The sequence below is a fragment of the Anolis carolinensis genome, unplaced genomic scaffold, assembly GCF_035594765.1.
Source record: "Anolis carolinensis isolate JA03-04 unplaced genomic scaffold, rAnoCar3.1.pri scaffold_13, whole genome shotgun sequence".
NCBI classification, from domain to species: Eukaryota; Metazoa; Chordata; class Lepidosauria; order Squamata; family Dactyloidae; genus Anolis; species Anolis carolinensis.
In genome coordinates, this window is record NW_026943824.1 from 18,226,977 (window position 1) to 18,254,134 (window position 27,158).

General features: G+C 36.8%; 1 protein-coding gene across 3 annotated transcripts in view; it reads right to left on the minus strand.

Moving 5' to 3' along the window:
• vps35l (VPS35 endosomal protein sorting factor like) overlaps positions 1-26,951 on the minus strand; it is an 87,934-nt gene extending 60,983 nt beyond the window's left edge. For all 3 annotated transcript variants that reach the window (XM_062964201.1, XM_062964200.1, XM_062964199.1), the window contains exons 1-8: positions 26,808-26,951; positions 18,241-18,340; positions 14,037-14,192; positions 11,603-11,725; positions 9,848-9,872; positions 7,665-7,741; positions 4,957-5,085; positions 1,589-1,673 (exon numbers count right to left, since the gene is read on the minus strand). In XM_062964201.1, coding sequence (XP_062820271.1) covers positions 1,589-1,673; positions 4,957-5,085; positions 7,665-7,741; positions 9,848-9,872; positions 11,603-11,725; positions 14,037-14,192; positions 18,241-18,340; positions 26,808-26,824 — 712 coding nt within the window. In that variant the 5' untranslated portion in view covers positions 26,825-26,951. The remainder of the gene's footprint in view (positions 1-1,588; positions 1,674-4,956; positions 5,086-7,664; positions 7,742-9,847; positions 9,873-11,602; positions 11,726-14,036; positions 14,193-18,240; positions 18,341-26,807) is intronic.
• Positions 26,952-27,158: the final 207 nt, after the last annotated feature.

Genomic DNA, 27,158 nt, shown 5'->3' on the forward strand with positions numbered 1-27,158 from the left:
TACCTCCCCACCAGAGCAGTACCTATTGATCTACTCACACTCTAGGGGTTGGTGCTCATCTCCATTTCTAAGCTGAAAAGCCGGCGTTGTCCGTAGACACCTCAACGGTCATGTGGCCATAGGCATGGCTGCATGGAACGCCATTATCTTCCCGCCGGAGCGGTACCTATTGATCTACTCACACTCTAGGGGTTGGTGCTCATCTCTATTTCTAAGCTGAAAAGCCGGCGTTGTCCGTAGACACCTCAACGGTCATGTGGCCATAGGCATGGCTGCATGGAACGCCATTATCTTCCCGCCCGAGCGGTACCTATTGATCTACTCACACTCTAGGGGTTGGTGCTCATCTCCATTTCTAAGCTGAAAAGCCGGCGTTGTCCGTAGACACCTCAACGGTCATGTGGCCATAGGCATGGCTGCATGGAACGCCATTATCTTCCCGCCCGAGCGGTACCTATTGATCTACTCACACTCTAGGGGTTGGTGCTCATCTCCATTTCTAAGCTGAAAAGCCGGCGTTGTCCGTAGACACCTCAACGGTCATGTGGCCATAGGCATGGCTGCATGGAACGCCATTATCTTCCCGCCGGAGCGGTACCTATTGATCTACTCACACTCTAGGGGTTGGTGCTCATCTCTATTTCTAAGCTGAAAAGCCGGCGTTGTCCGTAGACACCTCAACGGTCATGTGGCCATAGGCATGGCTGCATGGAACGCCATTATCTTCCCGCCCGAGCGGTACCTATTGATCTACTCACACTCTAGGGGTTGGTGCTCATCTCCATTTCTAAGCTGAAAAGCCGGCGTTGTCCGTAGACACCTCAACGGTCATGTGGCCATAGGCATGGCTGCATGGAACGCCATTATCTTCCCGCCCGAGCGGTACCTATTGATCTACTCACACTCTAGGGGTTGGTGGTCATCTCAATTTCTAAGCTGAAAAGCCGGTGTTGTCCGTAGACACCTCAACGGTCATGTGGCCATAGGCATGGCTGCATGGAACGCCATTATCTTCCCGCCCGAGCGGTACCTATTGATCTACTCACACTCTAGGGGTTGGTGGTCATCTCAATTTCTAAGCTGAAAAGCCGGTGTTGTCCGTAGACACCTCAACGGTCATGTGGCCATAGGCAGGCTGCATGGAACGCCATTACCTTCCCGCCCGAGCGGTACCTATTGATCTACTCACACTCTAGGGGTTGGTGCTCATCTCCATTTCTAAGCTGAAAAGCCGGCGTTGTCCGTAGACACCTCAACGGTCATGTGGCCATAGGCATGGCTGCATGGAACGCCGTTACCTTCCCGCTGGAACGGTACCTATTGATCTACTCACATTTTTTGTTTTCGAACTGCTAGGTTGGCAGAAGCTGGGGCTAACAGCGGGCGCTCACTCCATGAGCCAATTTGAGAGGTGCAGAAGGACAAATGTAAGACTTCCCTGAAAAGGGACTTCTCGTTCTGCTTTCGAAAGGCTCTTGTCTACTTTTATTTGTGTATGAATAGAAAATAACTGAAAATTACAACTGAAAATGGTTCGTCAACAGTCCCTGAGCGGCTCAAAATGGGACAACATTCCACAGCTACTTACCAAAAGTGTCCAGGATGTCTGTTATCAAGACAAATTTACTTGGATAGAACTGAATCACGGTTGTATCTGAAAGAAGTTTAGAACACTGGGAGGAGGGAAGGAAAAGAGATAAATACGTCATTATATATATTGGAGATTACATAATATTTTTTAAAAACTAGCTGGAATAGTAATGAATAGTCTTGAGTATAGCAAGTATGAATGTTGCAATTAGTTACCTTGATTAGCATTGAATGGCCTTGCAGGTTTGAGGCCTGAGTGTTTCCTGGTTGAGGGAATCCTTTTTTGGGAGGTGTTATCTGGGTGTGATTGTTTCCTGTCTGGAATTGCCCTGTCTTCTGAGTGTGGTTTTGTATTTAGTGTCCTGATTTTAGAGATGCTATTGTTCCGTTTTCTTTTTTGGCCAGAGTTAATTATTACATATGAGATAGAGTCATGTTATGTATTAATAAATATTAGATAAGTGAAGCTTGGATAAGTGAGACTGTATTGTATTGTCTGTTTGGAGGGCAAGTGCCAATGTTGGCATTGGTGAGCTTGATTAGCACTGAATGGCCTCGCAGGTTCAGTGCCTGGCTGCTTCTTGCCTGTGAAGCTGTTAATTGTTATTGTTGTTTTGGTTTTTATTATGATTGAGGGGTAAATTGAGGGGAAGAGAAGGAGAAAGTGAAAGTAATTGAGTGAGAATTCCAGTTTTTGGAGTTTTTTAGGCCCCATGGGGGTTGGGGATGTCTAGTTTTGTTGTATGAACCTAGGGACGTGGATGATGGGTTCTGTTGTCAAATTTTGAGGTTGGGAGGCCTTTAGTTTTGTTGTTTTGCCTGGTGGAGCGATGCCATTCTCCTTTTATATATATAGAACTAGCTGTGCCCGGCCACGTGTTGCTGTGGCGAAGTATGGTGGTATGGGAAATAAAGTATCCTATATTATCTGCTTAGAACTGGATTATATGAGGCCCCTTCTTCACAGCTGTATAAAATGCACACTGAAGTGGATTAGATGGCAGTGTGGAGTCAAGATAATCCAGTGCAAAGCAGATAATATAAGATTATAAATGGGTTATATAGCTGTGTGGAAGGGCCTTGAGTCTACACTGCCATATAATCCAGTTAAAATCTGATAATCTGTATTTTATAGGCAGTATGGAAGAGGCCTAAGTGAGGCCTAACTCTGCCTGTCCCCTGGGCTGAGTGGGTTGCTAGGAGACCAAGTGGGTGGAGCTTAGCCTTCTAACTAGCAGCAATTGGATAAAAACAATTATTCCTCTCCCTCTAATTAGGACTTTATTTTTCTTTTCTTTTTGTTGTATGAATGTAGAGGCATGGATGAGGGGTTGTGTTGCCAAGTTGAGTGTTTCTGGGATGTATAGTTTTGTTGTTTTGTCCTAGGCCGAAATTTCATTACCCTTTTATATATATAGAAAGAGATGTGATATCGTGGACAGCTGCTGCCAATCAGAGCAGAGAATAATGGGCCAGCTGGTCCAAAAGACAAAGACAGCTTCCCACATTCCTACGACAGCTAATAGGTCCTAATTAAAAGGCCTGAGCAATTAATTGAGTAATTACATTGGACTACCGCCGATTTCTGGGCCTGAATATATTGCACAAGATTTCCCTAGCCTAAAATGATACCTTTTAATATATTGGTTTTATGGTTCCCGTCCCCTTGATCTGGTCATGTAAGTGTGATTTATTGTTATAATTGTATTGTTTTACTTTGTTTAATAATGTGTATTATGTTGTTATGTAATGTTTGTGTTTGCTTTTATGACTGTAAACCGCCCTGAGTCCCATCCGGGAGATAGGGCGGTATATAAATAAAGTTTTATTATTATTATTTTTATTTTATTATGACACAGCAAACAAGATAGACATGCTGGATTTCGTTTCACCAAATCCCAAGTCGAATACTTCCCAAGTGTCTAGGACTGTGTGATGTATTATTATTATTATTATTATTATTATTATTATTATTATTATTATTATTATTATGACACAGCAAACAAGATAGATATGCTGGATTTAGTATCACAAAATCACAAGTCGAACACTTCCCAAGTGTCTAGGACTGTGTGATGTATTATTATTATTATTATTATTATTATTATTATGACACAGCAAACAAGATAGATATGCTGGATTTAGTATCACAAAATCACAAGTCGAACACTTCCCAAGTGTCTAGGACTGTGTGATGTATTATTATTATTATTATTATTATTATTATTATTATTATTATTATTATTATTATGACACAGCAAACAAGATAGATATGCTGGATTTAGTATCACAAAATCACAAGTCGAACACTTCCCAAGTGTCTAGGACTGTGTGATGTATTATTATTATTATTATTATTATTATTATTATTATTATTATGACACAGCAAACAAGATAGATATGCTGGATTTAGTATCACAAAATCACAAGTCGAACACTTCCCAAGTGTCTAGGACTGTGTGATGTATTATTATTATTATTATTATTATGACACAGCAAACAAGATAGATATGCTGGATTTAGTATCACAAAATCACAAGTCGAACACTTCCCAAGTGTCTAGGACTGTGTGATGTATTATTATTATTATTATTATTATGACACAGCAAACAAGATAGATATGCTGGATTTAGTATCACAAAATCACAAGTCGAACACTTCTCAAGTGTCTAGGACTGTGTGATGTATTATTATTATTATTATTATTATTATTATTATTATTATTATTATGACACAGCAAACAAGATAGATATGCTGGATTTAGTATCACAAAATCACAAGTCGAACACTTCCCAAGTGTCTAGGACTGTGTGATGTATTTTCGGATGATGCGTGCAGATCCCAGCAGGGTGGCCTTTTGCAGTTGGCAGATCGTAATTTTGTCAATGTCTATTGTTTCCAAATGCCGGCTGAGATCTTTTGGCACGGCACCCAGTGTGCCCATCACCACCGGGACCACCTGCACTGGTTTCTGCCAGAGTCTTTGAAGTTCAATCTTGAGGTCCTGATAGCAGCTGAGTTTTTCCTGTTATTTTTCATCAATGCGACTGTCACCTGGGATGGCAACATCCATGATCCAAACTTTGTTCTTTTCCACAACTGTGATGTCTGGTGTGTTGTGTTCCAGAACTTTGTCAGTCTGGATTCGGAAGTCCCACAGTATCTTTGCGTGTTCATTTTCCATTATTATTATTATTATTATTATTATTATTATTATTATTATTATTATTATTATTATTTCTTATATTTCTGTCCTCAGGCCAGTTATATTCTACTTCAATGGATTGTGATAGCAAGGAAGTGGGGAGGGGACCAGCATCAGAGGAAAAATGTAATGTAATGAACATCAAGAGAACAAAAACTCACCTGAATAACTATCTTTAAAGCTTTTACTTTTTGATCCGAGGCCCAGGCATCCTTCAAAGACTGATTGAGTTCTTCGATCCGGTGTGTATAATCTTGCTGAGTCAGGTTGAGCAGCTCTTTCTGAGACCCCTGGAAAAAGGGCACAAACCGTGACGTTAATAATAATAATAATAAAACTTTATTTATACCCCGCCACCATCTCCCCAACGGGGACTCGGGGCGGCTCACATGGGGCCATGCCCAAGACAATACAATAAACAAAATATAAAAACAACCTATCAAAATACAATTAAACAATACAAGAATAACACTACACAGTACAGAACAAAATCAAAGCAAAACGTAGCATAACATAACAAGGGCGTTGTTAGCACAACAAAAACAGGAACACTTCCTTTCCTAACATTCCCTTTGGAGAAAGGCTTGGAAATGCAGAACGGGAAGAGGCAGGTTGCGTAACGAACCGCCATTGAAATTCAGGTCGAGTTGGGAACAAATGGGCCGCTTCCGAAGAAGTCCGGCCAGGGTTTCTTTCCTTCAAAGAGTCGCCTGTTCCGTTTTGGACGGAATCGCGAATTTTTGGCACCACAAAGTGGAAGCACAGGAGTCCGTCAACACAGGAAAGCAGATCAAAACAAGGTGATGCCCAATGTGTTGTCGAAGGCTTTCATGGCCGGGATCACAGGGTTGTTGTATGTCTTTCGGGCTGTGTGGCCATGTTCCAGAAGCATTCTCTCCTGACATTTCGCCCACATCTATGGCAGGCATCCTCAGAGGTTGTGAGGCATGGATGAACTAAGTAAGTTCATTACGACACAGCAAACAAGATAGATATGCTGGATTTCATATCACAAAATCACAAGTCGAACACTTCCCAAGTGTCTAGGACTGTGTGATGTATTATTATTATTATTATTATTATTATTATTATTATTATTATGACACAGCAAACAAGATAGATATGCTGGATTTCGTATCACAAAACCACAAGTCAAACACTTCCCAAGTGTCTAGGACTGTGTGATGTATTTTCGGATAATGCGCAGATCCCAGTAGATAATGCGCAGATCCCACTTCCTGTCTGGCTTTATATACTGTTTTTGTTATGCATCTTAACTAGAGGGAAAAGGGTGTCATTTGCTTCTCCAGGTGGCAAATCATCTTGGGCCACCCTTAAACAAATTACAATATTATTCATTTATTTATTTGTTTACTACATTTATATGCCGCTCTTCTCACCCCGAAGGGGACTCAGAGCGGCTTACAAATTAAATTTACATACAATATTATATTATGAGTATAGTACAATACTGGTAATGAATTACTATACTGTACTGTATCAATATATTGTAATACTAGCTGTGCCGGGCCACGTGTTGCTGTGGCAAAGTATGGTGGTATGGGAAATAAAGTATTGAGGAATTGTATATTGTATATCGATAATCTTATATTATCTGCTTAGAACTGGATTATATGAGGCCCCTTCTTCACAGCTGTATAAAATGCACACTGAAGTGGATTATATGGCAGTGTGGAGTCAAGATAATCCAGTTCAAAGCAGATAATATAAGATTATAAATGGGTTATATAGCTGAGTGGAAGGGCCTTGAGTCTACACTGCCATATAATCCAGTGCAAATTAGATAATCTGTGGAAGAAGCCTAAGTGAGGCCTAAATCTGCCAGTCCCCTAACTGAACCCTGGCTGTCCCTTGGCTGAGTTGGTTGCTAGGAGACCATGTGGGCAGAGATTAGCCCTCTAAACTGGCAGCAATTGGATAAAAACAATTATTGCTCTCCCTCTAATTAGGACTTTATTTTTCTTTTCTTTTTGTTGTATCAACCTAGAGGCGTGGATGATGGGTTGTGTTGTCAAATTTCGAGGTTGGGGGGCCTGTAGTTTTGTTGTTTTGTGGGTCGCCGTGATGCCATCACTCATTTATATATATATATATAGATTATTAGTAATATTACATGTAAAATATAATATCTAATTAATATTATTATACTGTATTATTAGTATTATATCGTATTACAATATAATATTATAAATATTATATGTATATACAATATGTTATAATTATTAAAGATTATTGTAAATTATATTGTGTGTATATATATATATATGTATATATATACGCACACACATATATATGTGTGTGTGTGTGTATATATATATATATATATATACACACACATATATACAGTAGAGTCTCACTTATCCAACACTCGCTTATCCAACGTTCTGGATTATCCAACGCATTTTTGTAGTCGATGTTTTCAATACATCGTGATATTTTGGTGCTATTCATAAATACAGTAATTACTACATAGCATTACTGCATATTGAACTACTTTTTCTGTCAAATTTGTTGTATAACATGATGTTTTGGTGCTTAATTTGTAAAATCATAACCTAATTTGATGTGTAATAGGCTTTTCCTTAATCCCTCCTTATTATCCAACATTTTCGCTTATCCAACGTTCTGCCGGCCCGTTTATGTTGGATAAGTGAGACTCTACTGTACCTTCATTTAAACTGCTCTGTTTATAAGATTTCAGAGTAATGCTGTCTGGTATACCAGTTGCTTTAAAAAGTTTTAATATTTTGGTTGATATCTCTTTTTTCTTATAGTGTATTTTACTTTACTCTTTACTATGAGCTACCATGGATATTTTACAGAAAGCAAGGCAAAAAAATTAGCCCACCTCTTCAAGATCATCCAGTTCTTCCAGCCTTGTCCGAACTTTCTCGGAAACTGCGGATCCAGGAGTAGTTGCTTTTCCTGCAGGCAAATGTATGTTTAAATGCCATGAACTGTGCCATATATTTTGGATTGACATAAATCAGAATTTATTAAATAGTCCCTCGCCAAATACTATTTTCTTCCAATAACAATAATAATACAGTAGAGTCTTGCTTATCCAAGCTCCGCTTATCCAAGGTTCTGTATTATCCAATGCACTTTGCCTTTTAGTAGTCAATGTTTTTGTAGTCAATTTTTCAATAAATTGCAAAATTTTGGTGCTAAATTCATAAATACAGTAATTATTACATAACGTATCGTGTACTGAACTGCTTTTTCTATCCATTTGTTGTAAAGCATGATGTTTTTGTACTTAATTTGTAAAATCATAACCTAATTTGATGTTTAATAGGCTTTTCCTTAATCCCTCCATATTATCCAACATTTTCGCTTATCCAACGTCCTGCCGGCCCGTTTATGTTGGATAAGTGAGACTCTACTGTACAATTATAATAGTGTATTATTTTATTTATATATATATATATATATATACAATATAATTTACAATAATATATAATAATTATAACATATTGTATATACATATAATATTCCTATTATATTGTAATACAATATAATACTAATAATACAATATAATATTAATTATATTTTATATTTTACATGTAATATTACTAATAATATTACAATATATTGATACAGTACAATATAGTAATATATTACCAGTATTGTGCTATGCTAATAATATAATATTGTATGTAAATTTAATTTGTAAGCCGCTCTGAGTCCCCTTCGGGGTGAGAAGGGCGGCATATAAATCTAGCAATTAAATAAATAAATAAATATTGTATGACACAGCAAACAAGATAGACATGCTGGATTTCATCTCACAAAATCACAATAAAATATTATTATTAATAGTGTATTATTATTATTATTATTATTATTATTACTTTATTTTTATACCCTGTCTCCATCTCCCTGAAGGGACTCAGGGAGGCTTATATGGGGCCAAGCCCGGAAAAAACAACAAACCAAAATAAAATAACATCATAAAATACAGAAAGAAATTAAATTAACACTCTAAACATAATAAAAATATAAAATGACAACCATAGTAAAAACATGGATTTGGCACCCAAACAAATAGGATAAAACGAACTGGGTAAAGAGCAGTGAGTGAATATTGTAAACAAGGTACAGTAGAGTCTCACTTATCCAAGCTAAACGGGCCGGCAGAAGCTTGGATAAGCAAATATCTTGGATAATAAGGAGGGATTTAAGAAAAGCCTTATTAAACATCAAATTAGGTTATGATTTTACAAATTAAGCACCAAAACATTATGTTATACAACAAATTTGACAGAAAAAGTAGTTCATTACACATTAATGCTATGTAGTAATTACTGTATTTACAAATTTAGCACCAAAATATCACAATGCATTGAAAACATTGACTACAAAAATGCATTGGATAATCCAGAACGTTGGATAAGCAAGTGTTGGATAAGTGAGACTCTACTGTACATGTAATAATAATAATAAATACAGGAAAATAATAATACATGTAATAATAAATAGAATAAAATAATAAATGCAATAATAATAATAATAATAATAAGATCAGATTGAAATAAGAAATGTATTATTAATAATACTAAAAATAGAGTAAAATAAATGTAATAGTAGCAACAATAATAGAGAAAAATAATAAATGTAATAATACCAATAATAATAGAGAAAAATAATAAATGTACCATATATTCTCGAAAATAAGCTGACCCAAATATAAGCCAACCAGGACCCCCACCCGAGTATAAGCCGAGGGGGGCCTTTTCAGTCTTAAAAAAAGGGCTGAAAAACTAGGCTTATACTCAAGTATATACAGTAAACACATTGAGATCACAAGACATAAGATCATAATCACACTGGTGTAAAATGTAACTATGTGACCGTGTATTTACATGTTTTATAATTTTACATGCAGTAGTCCCCGAGATGCGTATCTAGTTCTTTTGCTTCTATCTTATCGTGGCAATTTCCACATCCTTTAAATTAAGCCACATGTTTCTCTCTTAAAAACAGGGAAACACCTCTCCGTACAATTTGACATCCAAAGTGACTACTTACCTTTTTCGGATCCCATATACAAATTCTGAAATGAAAGGAAAACATTTTATAAAAAAAAAAAATACAAATCTTCAAACTTAGTTGTTCCCACTCACCAAAAACTAAGGTATATAAAAACATACAGCTTCAAATTTTAGACTGTTCTGTAATAATAATAATAATAATAATAATAATAATAATAATAATAATAATAATAATAATAGACACTTGGGGAGTGTCCGACATGTGATCCAGTACAACAGCCAGCAGAGTGTCTGCTGTGGACTCATCTTGTTGTGTTTCATATAATAATAATAATAATAATAATAATAATAATAATAATAATAATAATGATATGAAATCCAGCATGTCTATCTTGTTTGCTGTGTCATACAATAAAATAATAATAATAATAATAATAATGATGATGATGATGATATGAAATCTAGCATGTCTATCTTGTTTGCTGTGTCATACAATAAAATAATAATAATAATAATTCCAATACAACAGCCAGCAGAGTGTCTGCTGTGAACTCATCTTGTTGTGTTTCATATAATAATAATAATAATAATAATAATAATAATAATAATAATAATAATAATAATAATATGAAATCCAGCATGTCTATCTTGTTTGCTGTGTCATACAATAAAATAATAATAATAATAATTCCAATACAACAGCCAGCAGTGTCTGCTGTGAACTCATCTTGTTGTGTTTCATATAATAATAATAATAATAATAATAATAATAATATGAAATCCAGCATGTCTATCTTGTTTGCTGTGTCATACAATAAAATAATAATAATAATAATAATAATAATAATAATAATAATAATTCCAATACAACAGCCAGCAGAGTGTCTGCTGTGAACTCATCTTGTTGTGTTTCATATAATAATAATAATAATAATAATAATAATAATAATAATAAAAATATAAAATCCAGCATGTCTATCTTGTTTGCTGTGTCATACAATAATAAAATAATAATAATAATAATAATAATAATAATAATAATAATAATAATAATAATAATAATTCCGATACAACAGCCAGCAGAGTGTCTGCTGTGGACTCATCTTGTTGTGTTTCAAATAATAATAATAATAATAATAATAATAATAAACTTTATTTATGACCCACTTTCATCTCCCCGAGGGGACTCGGAGTGGTTCACATAGGGACCCAATGAACAGATAAAACAATACGACGAGCTTATGTAATTAAACAATAACAGTAAAGTAACATTCATAAAACACATCAGTGAGCATCCAGACTAACAAGACTATGATTTTATTCTTTTTTCATACCAATATGCTTACACTTGGTTCCTGCAGGGATCAACAATGCCTTTAAATAAACTAGAGAAGAATAACAGGGGCTGCTGTGGTTTTGTTTTTAGGGAGTTAATCTGAATTGTTTTTTTAATATTAATGATGGCCAGGATCACAGGGCTGTTGTATGTTTTCTGGGCTGTATGGCCATGTTCCAGAAGCATTCTCTCCTGATGTGTCGCCCACATCTATGGCAGGCACCCTCAGACGTTGTGAGGATGCCTGCCATAGATGTGGGTGAAATGTCAGGAGAGAATGCTTCTGGAACATGGCCATATAGCCCGGAAAACATTCAACAAAACAAACAAAACTCAGAATGCTATAAATATCAACAACACTGAATATGGAATTTCCAACGCTTTTCTCCTGCATCACACAGGCCTGCCTTTTTCCTTAGCGATTGTTTTAAGAGCAAGAATGAGATGCTAACTCACAATCGAGAGCTTTTCATTGGTGGTGTATCGAGAGAGGATGTCACCCCGCTTGCTTGACCAAGGCTCAAAGTCGCTTCCCACACTTGAATTCTCTTCTTTGTCACGTTTCTTTCTGGTGCTCTCCTACAGAAGAAATCATTTCACATAAGTGAGAAATTCAGGATTCGACAGAGAGGAGAACACATATTTTCAAATATCTTTTTAATGCATTACTAGCTGTGCCCGGCCACTCGTTGCTGTGGCTGATGGGAATCATTTGTTGAAAAATTGAGGGCTGAAGGTCTGTAGTGGGTACAGATCCATTTATGAAAATTGGAGGACACATCTTTTGTATTGCGTCACCATCACTATCATAGTTATAACCCCACCTTTCTTCTAGCCAGTGCCAAGACAATAATAATAATAATAATAATAATAATAATAATAAATCAGCTGATGACCCAAAATGCAGACTGTGCAAGGAAACCGACGAAACCATTGATCATATCCTCAGCTGCTGTAAGAAAATTGCACAGACAGACTACAAACAGAGGCACAACTATGTGGCCCAAATGATTCATTGGAACTTATGCCTCAAGTACCACCTCCCAGCAGCAAAGAACTGGTGGGATCACAAACCTGCAAAAGTCTTGGAAAATGAACATGCAAAGATACTGTGGGACTTCCGAATCCAGACTGACAAAGTTCTGGAACACAATACACCAGACATCACAGTTGTGGAAAAGAACAAGGTTTGGATCATTGATGTTGCCATCCCAGGTGACAGTCGCATAGATGAAAAACAACAGGAAAAACTCAGCCGCTCTCAGGACCTCAAGATTGAACTGCAAAGACTCTGGCAGAAACCAGTGCAGGTGGTCCCGGTGGTGATGGGCACAGTGGGTGCTGTGCCAAAAGATCTCAGCCGGCATTTGGAAACAATAGACATTGACAAAATCACAATCTGCCAACTGCAAAAGGCCACCCTACTGGGATCTGCACACATCATCAGAAAATACATCACACAGTCCTAGACACTTGGGAAGTGTTCGACTTGTGGTTTTGCGAAACGAAATCCAGCATATCTATCTTGTTTGCTGTGCCATACAACATCGTTGTGTTGATAATAATAATAACAAACTTTATTTATACCCCGCCACCATCTCCCCAACATGGGGACTTGGGGCGGCTTACATGGGGCCATGCCCAAAACAATACAATATAAACAAAATATAATAGAACAACAAATCATAGCACATATAATAATAATAATAATAATAATAATAAAAATAATAATAACTTTATTTTTATACCCCGCCCCATCTCCCCGAAGGGACTCGGGGCGGCTTACATGGGGCCATGCCCAGAACAATACAATATAAACAAAATATAATAGAACAACAAATCATAGCACATTAAATAATAATAATAATAATAATAATAATAATAATAATAATAATAATAAAAATAATAATAACTTTATTTTTATACCCCGCCCCATCTCCCCGAAGGGACTCGGGGCGGCTTACATGGGGCCATGCCCAGAACAATACAATATAAACAAAATATAATAGGACAACAAATCATAGCACATTAAATAATAATAATAATAATAATAATAATAATAATAATAATAATAATAATAATAACTTTATTTTTATACCCCGCCCCATCTCCCCGAAGGGACTCGGGGCGGCTTACATGGGGCCTTGCCCGATAAAACAATCAAATATCAAAACACAGCAATAAAACAGTTATCCAATAAAAACATCAATTACAGTAAAAACAATAGTTAAAATCAACATATAACATACAATATTAACACTGGAGACTAATTCGTAGGACCCAGGCAAAGTGCAACATGTGCCGAAATGTGCCGAAATGGGGAAGGTAATTTCACAGTTTAAATTTAAACAATTTAAACAACACAATAAAAGAAAATATACAATATATTAAACAAGATCAAAAGAACAATAAAACCAAGGGCGAGCCACATGAACACTAGGTTAAAACTCGGGGTGAGAAAGGAGGTAGGAGTAAAAACCACAGAGGACAGGCCTTTGGTTCTGCTCTAATACAGTCTAGCCAGTATGAAACAAGAAGATTATTATAGTTATTATTATTATAGATTATTATTATAATCTATATTATTATTATTATATATTATATATATTATTATTATTATTATTATTATTATAGATTATTATTATAGATTATTATTATATAGCCCGGGGCTGTGGCGCAGACGGGAGAGCAATGAGTCACTGACCAGGAGGTCATAAGTTCGAGGCCCGCTCGGAGCTATGCTTGTTTGTCTTTGTCCCGTGTTAAAAAGGCATTGAATGTTAGCTTAATATGTGTAATGTGATCCGCCCTGAGTCCCCTTCGGGGTGAGAAAGAAGGGCGGAATATAAATGATGTAAATAAATAAATAAATAAATAAATAAATAGTTACCGTCAGCATTGGGTCTGCAGTTGCTGCAAATAACGACAAAGGATCCGTGCCGTCCAACACGCTGCTCAGAGGATCCTGCACCGAACTGGAGGACGAAGAGGATGTCGAAGACGTGCTTCCCTTACGTCCTAATTTCTTTGTCTTCGATTCAGTGACCTGTGGAAGACATAACAATTGCCAGAGTGATCTGAAAGAACAGGAGGAAGATACAGCAAGCAGACTACTCAGTGCTACTAAAAAGACAGTTCCACCCCATTTCCTTTGTCCAGCTCCCACTCCATTAGATTGAGGAAGAGAGTGTTATGGTTGAGCCTTCTGGCTCCGGTACTGGGAGACGGGGTCGTAAGACTCCTCGAGAGTCAGACTCTTTTGAGGAGCGTGAAAGGAAACGGCTCCGGGACTTATTTGCAGAACCAACAGATGAAGACTCATTTGAGGGTTTTACCGAGGGAATGGAGGAAGAGATGGTTAGTTCAGAGGATGACATGGAATGGACCCGTGTGAGGGAGGATTTGGGTGTCACCGGCACTGATAGCATGGGAGGCGATTGGCGGGTTGCAGGATCAGACCCATGGACGGGCTGGAGGGATGGAGCGGGATCCACAGCTGGGGATGGTGTGGGGCGTAGTCAAAGGCGTTGTAGCTCTGATGAGGATGATGAGGAGGAGGCACCTGGAATTAGGGTAACAGCTGACAGCGATGAGGAGTTATGAACTGGGATAAAATGGGGTTTAGGATCAATGGCTAATTGCGTTGGGCAAGGTAATCTGGACGAACGCTTGGGCTCTTGTTGGGGAACTTCCTGAAGACGGGTGTGATTCGTTGCTGGATACATAAGTTACCAAGGACACTGGGCATAGACGGCGGGAGGAACTGTGTGGGCTTTTCCTGTGCAACTTGTGTTTAATCTTGATAGCTTGGACCTCCGTCGTCTTTTTGACGGACATTAATTACCTACTCTGGATTGACGCTGGACTGACTGACTGACTACGACCTTGGACTATCCCTTCTGTGGCTATCGGTGGAACTCGTGGAACTTTAGACGCCCGCACTTGGCTTTCGACCTCGGACCGGACTGGGACCCTGCTGACCGCCGTGATCCTGATTGATGTGCCTGGACCCGGATTTCGCTCGTTGCACGGAGGAGTAAACAGCCTGAGTTACTCATCTGTAGCTTTTTGGTAGCAGAGAGGAATCTGCTGCCAGCTTTTGATGTACATTTTGACCTTTGTTTACCAACTTTTGTTTGTTTAAACTGCCAGGCTGAAGTAAGCACTTTTGAGTTAATCCGGATTAAACTCCTGTTTAATCCGGTTTATTCCTTCGAACCATTTTAGTTTAAACGGAGCTGTTTTTGTTACTTTTCACACTGAAGACAAGTGTTTGCCTAGTCCTTTGTTTTCTACGGGCATTTTTGTGTTCTGTAACTTTAATAAACTGTGTTGTACTCTATTTGGTGGCGTTCTGTCTATGACAGAGAGAGAAGGAAAACAAGGCAACATCAACCCTTCTGAGAACCACATGTCATTTATGACCCTATTCGTTTTCACAGTAATTTTAATTTAGGAATCAAGTGACTATTCCAAATACCGTATATACTCGAAGATAAACCCAGTTTTTCAGCCCTTTTTGGAGCTGAAAAAGCCTCCCTCAGCTTATAATGGGGTCGAGGCCGGGCAACAGAACCTGGAAGCTTGCAATATATGATATATTACTCTCTTACCCTCCCTTATCAGTATGTTTTCCTTTTTTTGTTTTTTGTTTACAGAACAATGTCTTTATTTTCATCTTCGTTATTGTACTCTTTATTTTAAAAATAAATTTTATTGCATTTCTATTCATTATGTTACAAAGAAAAGAAAGATCTTTACAATTTATATACAGTAGAGTCTCACTTATCCAACATAAATGGGCCGGCAGAATGTTGGATAAGCAAATATCTTGGATAATAAGGAGGGATTAAGGAAAAGCCTATTAAACATCAAATTAGGTTATGATTTTACAAATTAAGCACAAAAACATCATGTTATACGACAAATTTGACAGAAAAAGTAGTTCAATACGCAGTAATGCTATGTAGTAATTACTGTATTTACGAATTTAGCACCAAAATATCATGATATCTTGAAAACATTGACTACAAAAATGGCTTGGATAATCCAGAAGCTTGGATAAGCGAGGCTTGGATAAATGAGACTCTGCTGTACATGTTAATTTATCATTTCTTGCTAATTTCCAAATTTACTTTCCACCTCTCCTTTAAAATTTCTTGCTATTAATAACCTTGCAGCCGTTAACAACAATGTTATCAATTTCTTTTTGTTTTCTTTCCATTAATCTGTATTGTATATACAGATTAATAGTATAGTAGCTGGGTTTGTATTGATTTTTTCTTCTTCATTATACTTTCTATTTCTACTATGACCTTTCCCCAAAACCTCTATACATACAGTAGAGTCTCACTTATCCAACACTCGCTTATCCAACGTTCTGGATTATCCAACACATTTTTGTAGTCAATGTTTTCAATATATCGTGATATTTTGGTGCTAAATTCATAAATACAGTAATTACTACATAGCATTACTGTGTATTGAACTACTTTTTCTGCCAAATTTGTCTAACATGATGTTTTGGTGCTTCATTTGTAAAATCATAATCTAATTTGATGTTTAATAGGCTTTTCCTTAATCCCTCCTTATTATCCAAGATATTTGCTTATCCAACATTCTGGCAGCCCATTTATGTTGGATAAGTGAGACTCTACTGTATTTGCATCAGTGTGTTTTCCAAAGACTCCCTTGCTCTTAACCAAGGGAATGTTTTGAAAAGGGAAATACAGTAGAGTCTCATTTATCCAACATAAACGGGCCGGCAGCATGTTGGATAAGTGAATATGTTGGATAATAAGGAGGCATTAAGGAAAAGCCTATTAAACATCAAATTAGGTTATGATTTTACAAATGAAGCACCAAAACATCATGTTAGACAACAAATTTGGCAGAAAAAGTAGTTCAATATGCAGTAATGCTATGTACTAATTACTGTATTTATGAATTTAGCACCAAAATATCATGATACATTGAAAACATTGACTACAAAAATGTGTTGGATAATACAGAACGTTGGATAAGTGAGTGTTGGATAAGTGAGACTCTACTGTACACCCTTGCAAGTCAGGAAGAAGAAATATATATATAAATATCCATTAATCTTATAAAAGCATCTTCCCCTGAAATATTTGTTAATCTCTCCTACAGATATATAGGCATTAACCCCCTGCATGAATTGAAATCCAAAACATCCAAAGGGACAAACATTCCTCAACCAAGCTTTCTTAGTTGGCCCTGTGACATGGGTCCTCCTCCTGTGACTTCTGAGTTTGCTCAATTAGAGGCCAACACAACAATGCATCTATATATAAAAAAGGGTAATGAAATTTCGGCCTAGGACAAAACAACAAAACTGCACATCCCAGAAATAATAATAATAATAATAATAATAATAACAAAACTTTATTTATATCCTGCCACCGGGGAGGCTTACATGGGGCAGTGGCCCAAACAACATAAGAACAAAATATAAGCAACACAATACAATCACAATATAAAAAGATAAAAAAATAATACAATATATCAATATAAACAACAATAGAGGATAAAAATTTCATTTAAAACACATAAATAGTAAGACCGTAATAAAAACCGGATAAATTATTAAAAACCCACTGGGGCTGATTAATTAATGACACTAAACTTGGCAGCACAACCCCTCATCCATGCCTCTATGTTCATACCACAAAAAGAAAAGAAAAATAAAGTCCTAATTAGAGGGAGAGGAATAATTGTTTTTATTCCAATTGCTGCCAGTTAGAAGGATAAGCTCCGCCCACTTGGTCCCTAGCAACCCACTCAGCCCAGGGGACAGGCAGAGTTAGGCCTCACTTAGGCCTCTTCCACACTGCCTATAAAATACAGATTATCTGATTTTAACTGGATTATATGGCAGTGTAGACTCAAGGCTCCTCCACGCAGCTATATAACCCATTTATAATGGACTTAATGTAAAGTAAAACCTTTACCCTTGACCTTAACTACCACCAATTCCTAAATACTTTATTTCCCATACCACCAGACTTCGCCACAGCAACACGTGGCCGGGCACAGCTAGTACTTTATGACGGAAAAGAATAGAAGAAACTTACAATGATGGGTTTGAGTGGATGGTAGTCTCCAAACTCCACAGACACGGTTTCCAATCTGCATGATTCTAATTCACGGGTGTAATTTCTTGATCTTGCATGCCTGAAGGAGAAAAGTGTAAAGACCATCATTATTTTGCCAGCACACATGGCATCGTGTGGAATAGTTTTGCAAAAGAAAGATGGGTTGCTCCTATCATGCACTTGATATTATGCTTGTTACACAACATTATATTTCATTACTAGCTGTGCCCGGCCACGCGTTGCTGTGACTTATGGGAATCCTTTAATCATTAATTAATCAGCCCCAGAGGGTTTTTAATAATCTATCCCGTTTTTATTACGATTTTACCATTTATATGTTTTAAATGCAATTTTTTATCCTGTATTTTTGTTTTAATTGATTTATTGTATTACTGTTTTATCTTTTTATAGTGTGATTTGTATTATGTTGCCTATGTTTTGTTCTCTGTTGTTTGGGCCTCTGCCCCATGTAAGCTGCCCCGAGTCCCCACGGGGAGATGGTGGCGGGGTATAAATATATAAATTATTTTATTATTATTATTATTATTATTATTATTATTATTATTATTTGTTGGCCAAGTAGAATAGCAGCGAATAGCCTTGCAGTCTCAAAGCCTGGCCGTTTTATTCTCATGGGAATCCTTGTTTGGTGAGCTGGAATACCCTTCTGACCAGGAGCCAGGGGGAATGGGGCGGAGTGGCCTCGTGGCTTCAAAGCCTGGGGGTTTTCTACCTAGGGGAAATCTTGGTTGGCCAGGTTGAATAGCACTGAATAGCCTTGCTGCTTGCAAGCCTGGCCGCTTTCTACCTGGAGGAATCCTTGGCTGGCCAGATTGAATAGCAATGAATAGTCTCAGTGCAGCAAGTATGAATGCTGCAATTAACCACCTTGATTAGCATTTAATGGCTTTGCAGCTTCAAAGCCTGGCTGCTTCCTGCTTGGGGGAATTCTTTGTTGGGCGGTGTTAGCTGGCCCCGGCTGTTTCCTGTCTCGAATTTCCGTTACCAGACTGTTGCTCTATATTTACTGTCCTGATTTTAGAGATTATGTTGTTCTGTTTTATTATACCACAGTAACTATTATATAATATACTAGCTGTGCCCGGCCACGCGTTGCTGTGGCGTATGGGAATTCTTTGTTAGGTAGGTGGAATAACAGTGAATAGCTTTGTAGCCTGAAAGCCTGGCCATTTTGTTATGTGAATCCTTGTTTGGTGAGGTGGAATAGAAAGGAATAGGCTTGCTGCTTGGAAGGTTAGGTAGTTGCCTTTTAGGGGAATTTTTTGGGGTTGGTAGAATTGTAATGAATAGCCTCGGTGGTTCAAAGCCTGGGTGCTTGCTACCTAGGGGAAATCTTTAGTTGGTCAGCTTCAGAGTTGTATCACTGTTTCTAAGCCTGGTCGCCTTTTACGAAGGTTAATCTTTTATTGGTCTGGTTGAATTGCACTGAATATCCTTGCAGCTCCAATGTCTGGCTGTATTTATTATTTTGTATTTTATATATATATTACAAAATATAGAAAACATGGCAATAAGAATAAGAATAGTAGAAGTTCCCGCCCATGGTCCCTGTCCCGAAAAATACTTTGAGTTCCGTGCGCATGCGTACATTGCCTGTTGTGAGTTTTGGCCTTTTTTGGTGTTGTGATTGTGTTTTTTGTTTGATTGTGTTGTATCTTACTGGAGGCAGGGATGATGGATTGTGTTGCCAATTTTAGAGTTTGGGGGGGTGTTGAGTTTTGTTGTTTTGTGAGTCGCCGTGATGCCAAAAGCCTTTTATATATAAAGATTTATAATCTTATATTGTCTGCAAAACACTGCTAAGATTCTTTCTGTTGATTTTCTCAATGCAACGCAACCGAAAGTCCAACGCACCCGTATTTACAAAGGAAACGAGCAGCCAAAAAGGAATAAGAATTTAGAGGGAGGACTCAATCCTTGCCGAGTTGTCCTTGCTCCAACACATTTCATCAGCCCTCCCTTGATGTTCTCAAGAACTCAGGACAAAGACTGAAATGGTGTTGCTAAAAAGGAAGGCTTTACACTCTAATGAGACACTAGACACGGAGGAAAAAGAGACTCCAGCAAAAGCACACACGCCTGTCTCTCCAGGTTTCTTAATCTCCCGTTTCCTGCCTTCCATGCGCATAAATCCTCCCTTGAATGCGCTCTTCTCAATGCCCTTAACTCTGCCCTTGCTTTGCTTGCCCCTTGCGCAAATTAGCATCTGTAAGGAGTTTCCATGGCCCAAATAAGCAATGAAGGACAATTCTGGAGGCCAGAGTTCGAATCCATGCTTGGCCATGGAAACTCATTGGATGACCTTGGGCAAGTAACATGCGCTCAACCTCAAAAGGCCAAGACCCACTGAACAAATCTTATTTATTATTTACAGCAGGGGTCCCCAAACTAAGGCCCGGGGGCCGGATGCGGCCCTCCAAGGTCATTTACCTGGCCCCCGCCCTCCGTTTTATAATATAATATTTTTATATCAGTTTTAATAATATAATATATTGTATATACATATAATATTGATAACAATCTTATGTTATACAATATAATACTAATAGTAATACCATATAATAATATTAATTATATGGTATATATTACATATTATATAATACTATAGTGGTATAGTTCAATATAGTAACATATAATGCTAATATTGTCTTATGCTAATAATCTATATATATAAAAGAGTGATGGCATCACGGCAGTGGACAAAACAACAAAAGTAAACACCCCACAACCTCGAAAATTGACATCACAACCCCTCATCCATGCCTCTAGGTTGATACAGCAAAAAGAAAAGAAAAATAAAGTCCTAATTAGAGGGAGAGGAATAATTGTTTTTATCCAATTGCTGCCAGTTAGAAGGCTAAGTTCCGCTCACTTGGTCTCCTAGCAACCCACTCAGCCCAGGGGACTCTTTACCTTAACTACCACCAATTCCTCAATACTTTATTTCCCATACCACCATACTTCGCCACAGCAACGCATGGCCGGGCACAGCTAGTATAATATATTGTATGTACATACAGCTGCTCTGAGTCCCCTTCGGGGTGAGAAGGGCGGGATATAAATGTAGAAAATAAATGCAGTAAATAAATAATTAATTTTAGACTTAGGCTCGGCCGAAGTCTGACATGACTTGAAGGCACACAACAACAACAACAATCCTAATTTGCTTGACTATCTCATTGGCCAGTAGCAGGCCCACACTTTCCATTGAAATCCTAATAGGTTTATGTTGGTTAAAATTGTTTTCATTTTTAAATATTGTATTCTTTCATTGTTGTTGTTGTTGCACTACAAATAAGGCATGTGCAGTGTGCATAGGAATTTGTTTGTATTTTTTTTCAAATGATAATTCGGCCCCTCAACAGTTCTAAGGATTGTGGACCGGCCCTCTGCTTAAAAAGTTTGGGGACCCCTGATTTACAGTATGTACCCGAGTATAAGCTAAGTTTTTCAGCCCTTTATTTGGGCCGAAAAAGCCCGCCTCGGATTATACTCAGGTGAGGGTCCTGGTTGGCTTATATTCGGGTTGGCTTATACTCGAGTACATATGGTACATTTATTATTTTTCTCTATTATTATTGGTATTATTACATTTATTAGTTTTCTCTATTATTTTTCTCTATTGCATTTATTTTACTCTATATTATTATTATTGTTACTAATACATTTATTATTTCACTCTGATATTATTATTATTATTACAGTAGAGTCTCACTTATCCAACATAAATGGGCTGGCAGAACGTTGGATAAGTGAATATGTTGGATAATAAGGAGAGATTCAGGAAAAGCCTATTAAACATCAAATTAGGTTTATTATACAAATTAAGCACCAAAACATCATGTTATACAACAAATTTGACAGAAAAACTAGTTCAATACGCAGTAATGTTATGTTGTCATTACTGTATTTACAAATTGAGCACCGAAATATCATGATATATTGAAAACATTGATGACAAAAATGCGTTGGATAATCCAGAATGTTGGCTAAGTGAGTGTTGGATAAGTGAGACTCTACTGTATTGCATTTATTACTTTACTCTATTTATTATTACTTGTATTATTTTCCTGTATTTATTATTATTATTATTACATGTATTATTTTACTCTATTATTATTAAAAGGATTCCTGCTGCTTCATTATTCACTGTGATGCCGAGTCCTTGATCGAGTACTTCCTCATCTTCCGGCATGCATGCTGCTGGGCATTTTTATGGTGTTGTAAATTACTGTATATACTCGAGTATAAGCCTAGTTTTTCCGCCCTCTTTTTAAGACTGAAAAAGCCCGCCTCTGCTTATACTCAGGTGAAGGTCCTGGTTGGCTTATATTCGGGTTGGCTTATACTCGAGTATATACGGTATTTTTTATATATGATTTTATATAGCCCTCCCCCAAAGAAGGCTGTGAGAATATATACAAACTGAAATGCATCAGACTTGTCTAATAAAATAAACATCTCTTAAATGCCTTGAAATGTGTCTCCAGCTTTCTCTTTGGATTCTAATTTGATGTTATTTTTCTCTGGTATTATTACATTTGTTATTTTACTCCATTAATTATTATTATTACAGTAGAGTCTCACTTATGCCTTCATGTGTGTTTCATAGAAACCTTATAATATACATACGTTGTGTATGTTTTTTAATACAGTAGAGTCTCACTTATCCAACATAAACGGGCCGGCAGAACGTTGGATAAGCGAATATCTTGGATAATAAGGAAAGATTAAGGAAAAGCCTATTAAACATCAAATTAGGTTATGATTTTACAAATTAAGCACCAAAACATCATGTTATACAACAAATTTGACATAAAAAGTCATTCAATACGCAGTAATGCTATGTAGTAATTACTGTGTTTATGAATTTAGCACCAAAATATCATGATGTATTGAAAACATTGACTACAAAATGCATTGGATAATCCAGAACGTTGGATAAGCGAGTGTTGGATAAGTGAGACTCTACTGTACATTTATTATTTTACTCTATTATTATTGTTACTATTACATTTATGTTATTCTATTTTTTATTATTATTAACACATGTATTATTTCACTCTGATCTTGTTATGGCATTCATTACGTATTTTACTCTATTATTATTGTTACTATTACGTTTATGTTATTCTATTTTTTATTATTATTAACACATGTATTATTTCACTCTGATCTTGTTATGGCATTCATTACGTATTTTACTCTATTATTATTGTTACTATTACGTTTATGTTACTCTATTTTTATTATTATTAATACATGTATTAGTTCACTCTGATCTTGTTATGGCATTCATAATTTTGCTCTATTATTATTGTTACTATTACGTTTATGTTACTCTATTTTTTATTATTATAAACACATGTATTATTTCACTCTGATCTTGTTATGGCATTCATTATTTTACTCTATTATTATTAATGTTACTACTACGTTTATGTTACTCTATTTTTATTATTATTAACACATGTATTATTTCACTCTGATCTTGTTATGGCATTCATTATTTTGTTCTATTATTATTGTTACTATTACGTTTATGTTACTCTATTTTTTATTATTATTAACACATGTATTATTGCACTCTGATCTTGTTATGGAATTCATCATTTTGCTCTATTATTATTAAAAGGATAAATAAGCACATTTACATTGAAGAAGATGAGAATAATGATTTAATCAGAGTTGGACAGTCTTATCTTAAATTTGAGCTTTATGTAAATATTCAAAAACATTTAACTTACTGATGCCTCAATTAATGTAATTTTATTGGTATCTATTTTTATTTCTGAAATTTACCGCCCTCGGCTTATACTGGAGTCAATGTTTTCCCAGTTTTTTTGTGGTAAAATTAGGTGCCTCGACTTATATTCAGGTCGGCTTATACTAGAGTATATACGGTATATTGTTACCTAACCCCTAATAAACGTGCATCTCTACTTGTGGTCCTTTGTATCTTTTTCTGCCTCTTGAGTCTTTTCTCAAGCTTTGCAGTTGAACATTCAGACTAAGATTTGGAACGATCCTCAAGACAAGATTGTATTTCCAGTATATAAGTCTACATTCTCCTGAAAAGCCAAGAAGTCTAAACCTGGGCAGGTTAGAGGCCTGTCCTTCATAGAGTCATCACAAATCATAGTAGATTTAAAGGCAATTAACAACAAGCCCAACATAATGCTCATTTCCTAAACTGGATCAACAGCGGCACCAACTGGATGCTGTAAGAAACTATTTTAATGTTGGGTTTCTGTGAGATTTCTTTTGGGCTTGTATGGCCATGTTTCAGTAGCATTTTCTCCTGATGTTTTGGGATTTTATATTTTGTATAAAATATACTTTGTAGATTTTAATGAAGGTGTGAGCTGCCTTGGGTCCGCCGCATAGAAATTCCAGAAATAAATAAAATAAAATCCAAGCCATTTTTGTAGTCAATGTTTTCAATACATCGTGATATTTTGGTGCTAAATTCGTAAATACAGCAATTACAACATAACATTACTGCGTATTGAACTACTTTTTCTGTCAAATTTGTTGTATAACATGGTACTTTGGTGCTTAATTTGTAAAATCATAACCTAATTTGATATTTAATAGGCTTTTCCTTAATCCCTCCTTAAAGGTAAAGGTTCCCCCTCCTTATTATCCAAGATATTAAGATTATTATTATAATCCCTCCTTATTATCCAAGATATTCGCTTATCCAAGGTTCTGCTGGCCCGTTTATGTTGGACAAGTGAGACTCTACTGTATTATTATCATAATTATACGGAGATGTATAATAGACATTGTGTTTATATTGTGTGTTTTGATAAGGCCAATTGGCTGATCAATAAAAAATGTAAATTATTATTATTATTATTATTATTATTATTATTATTATTATTATTTTTATTATTGAGGCTGGATGACCATCTATTGGGGATGCGATGATTGTGCTTTTCCTGCATGTCAGAAGAGGGCTGGACTAGATGGCCTCTGGGGCCTCTTCCAGCTCGTTATTATTATTATTATTATTATTATCATTATTATATGGAGATGTATAATAGACATTGTGTTTATATTGTGTGTTTTGATAAGGCCAATTGGCTGATCAATAAAAATAATGTACATTATTTTTACATAATAATATAATTAATAATAATAATAACATTATAATAGATATTAAATTAATTATTATTATTATTATTATTATTGAGGCTGGCTGGCCATCTTTTGGGGCTGCTTTGATGGTGCTTTTACTGCATGAGGGCAGAAAGGGGTTGGACTCGATGGCCCATGTGGTCTCTTCCAATTCTATTTATTATTATTATTATTATTATTATCATTATTACACGGAGATGTATACTAGACATTGTGTTTATATTGTGTGTCAATTGGCTGATCAATAAAAATAATGTATATTATTTTTACATAATAATAATAATAATAATAATAAATGATAATAATTATTACTATTATTATTACCCATGTGGTCTCCTCCAATTCTATTTATTATTATTATTATTATTATTATTATTATTGAGGCTGGATGGCCATCTTTTGGGGGTGCTTTGATTGTGCTTTTACTGCATGAGGGCAGAAGGGGGTTGGACTCGATGACCCATGTGGTCTCTTCCAATTCTATTTTATTATTATTATTATTATTGAGGCTGGATGGCCATCTTTTGGGGGTGATTTGATTGTGCTTTTACTGCATGAGGGCAGAAGGGGGTTGGACTCGATGACTCATGTGGTCTCTTCCAATTCTATTTTATTATTATTATTATTATTGAGGCTGGCTGACCATCTTTTGGGGGTGAGTTGATTGTGCTTTTACTGCATGAGGGCAGAAGGGGGTTGGACTCGATGACTCATGTGGTCTCTTCCAATTCTATTTTATTATTATTATTATTATCATTATTATCATTATTACACAGAGATGTATACTAGACATTGTGTTTATATTGTGTGTTTTGATAAGGCCAATTGGCTGATCAATAAAAATAATGTATATTATTTTTACATAATAAATAAATAAATAAATGATAATAATTATTACTATTATTATTGAGGCTGGATGGCCATCTTTTGGGGGTGCTTTGATGGTGCTTTTACTTCATGAGGGCAGAAGGGGGTTGGACTCAGTGACCCATGTGGTCTCTTCCAATTCTATTTTATTATTATTATTATTATTGAGGCTGGCTGGCCATCTGTCAGGGGTGCTTTGATGGTGCTTTTCCTACCTGGCAGGAGAGGGCTGGACTGAATGGCCTTTGTGAGTCCCTTCTATGATTCTGAGTGACAGGAGCTGCAATTCTGCCAGGCCCGACTGTCAACCTCAGCTTCCAGGCCTCAAGACTAGCATGGGGCCTTGGCAGTTAAAGCGGTGTCAACCCGCATTAATTCCACGGTGTAAACGCACCCTCAGAGGGCCCTTCCCATTCCCCTTCCCTTCCCAAGCGGCAAGGAAGGCGGGAAGGGCGGGAAGCTGCCCCGCAAGGAAACCTTTTCCGCCTCGCCTTTCCTCACAAACAAGCGCTTACCAGGGAAAGCCAGCCATCTTGGCTCCGTCACGTGACGACAACGACGGACGCTGTCCTTTTCCCGCCTCACGCAATTGCCGCCGCCGCCGCCGCCATGATGGTCGAGGGCAAAACGCCAGGGCCCTATCGCGGAGGCCTAACTAACGCGCATGCGCACTGGCGGGGCTCTTAAAGGGACCGCGCTTCTTTCATCCGAAGTGATATGAATTGGGGAAATGTCTGCATTTGCCTTCATGTGTGTTTCATAGAGACCTTATACATACGTCGTGTATGTTTTTTAATACAGTAGAATCTCACTTATCCGACATAAACGGGCCGGCAGAACGTTGGATACGCGAATATGTTGGATAA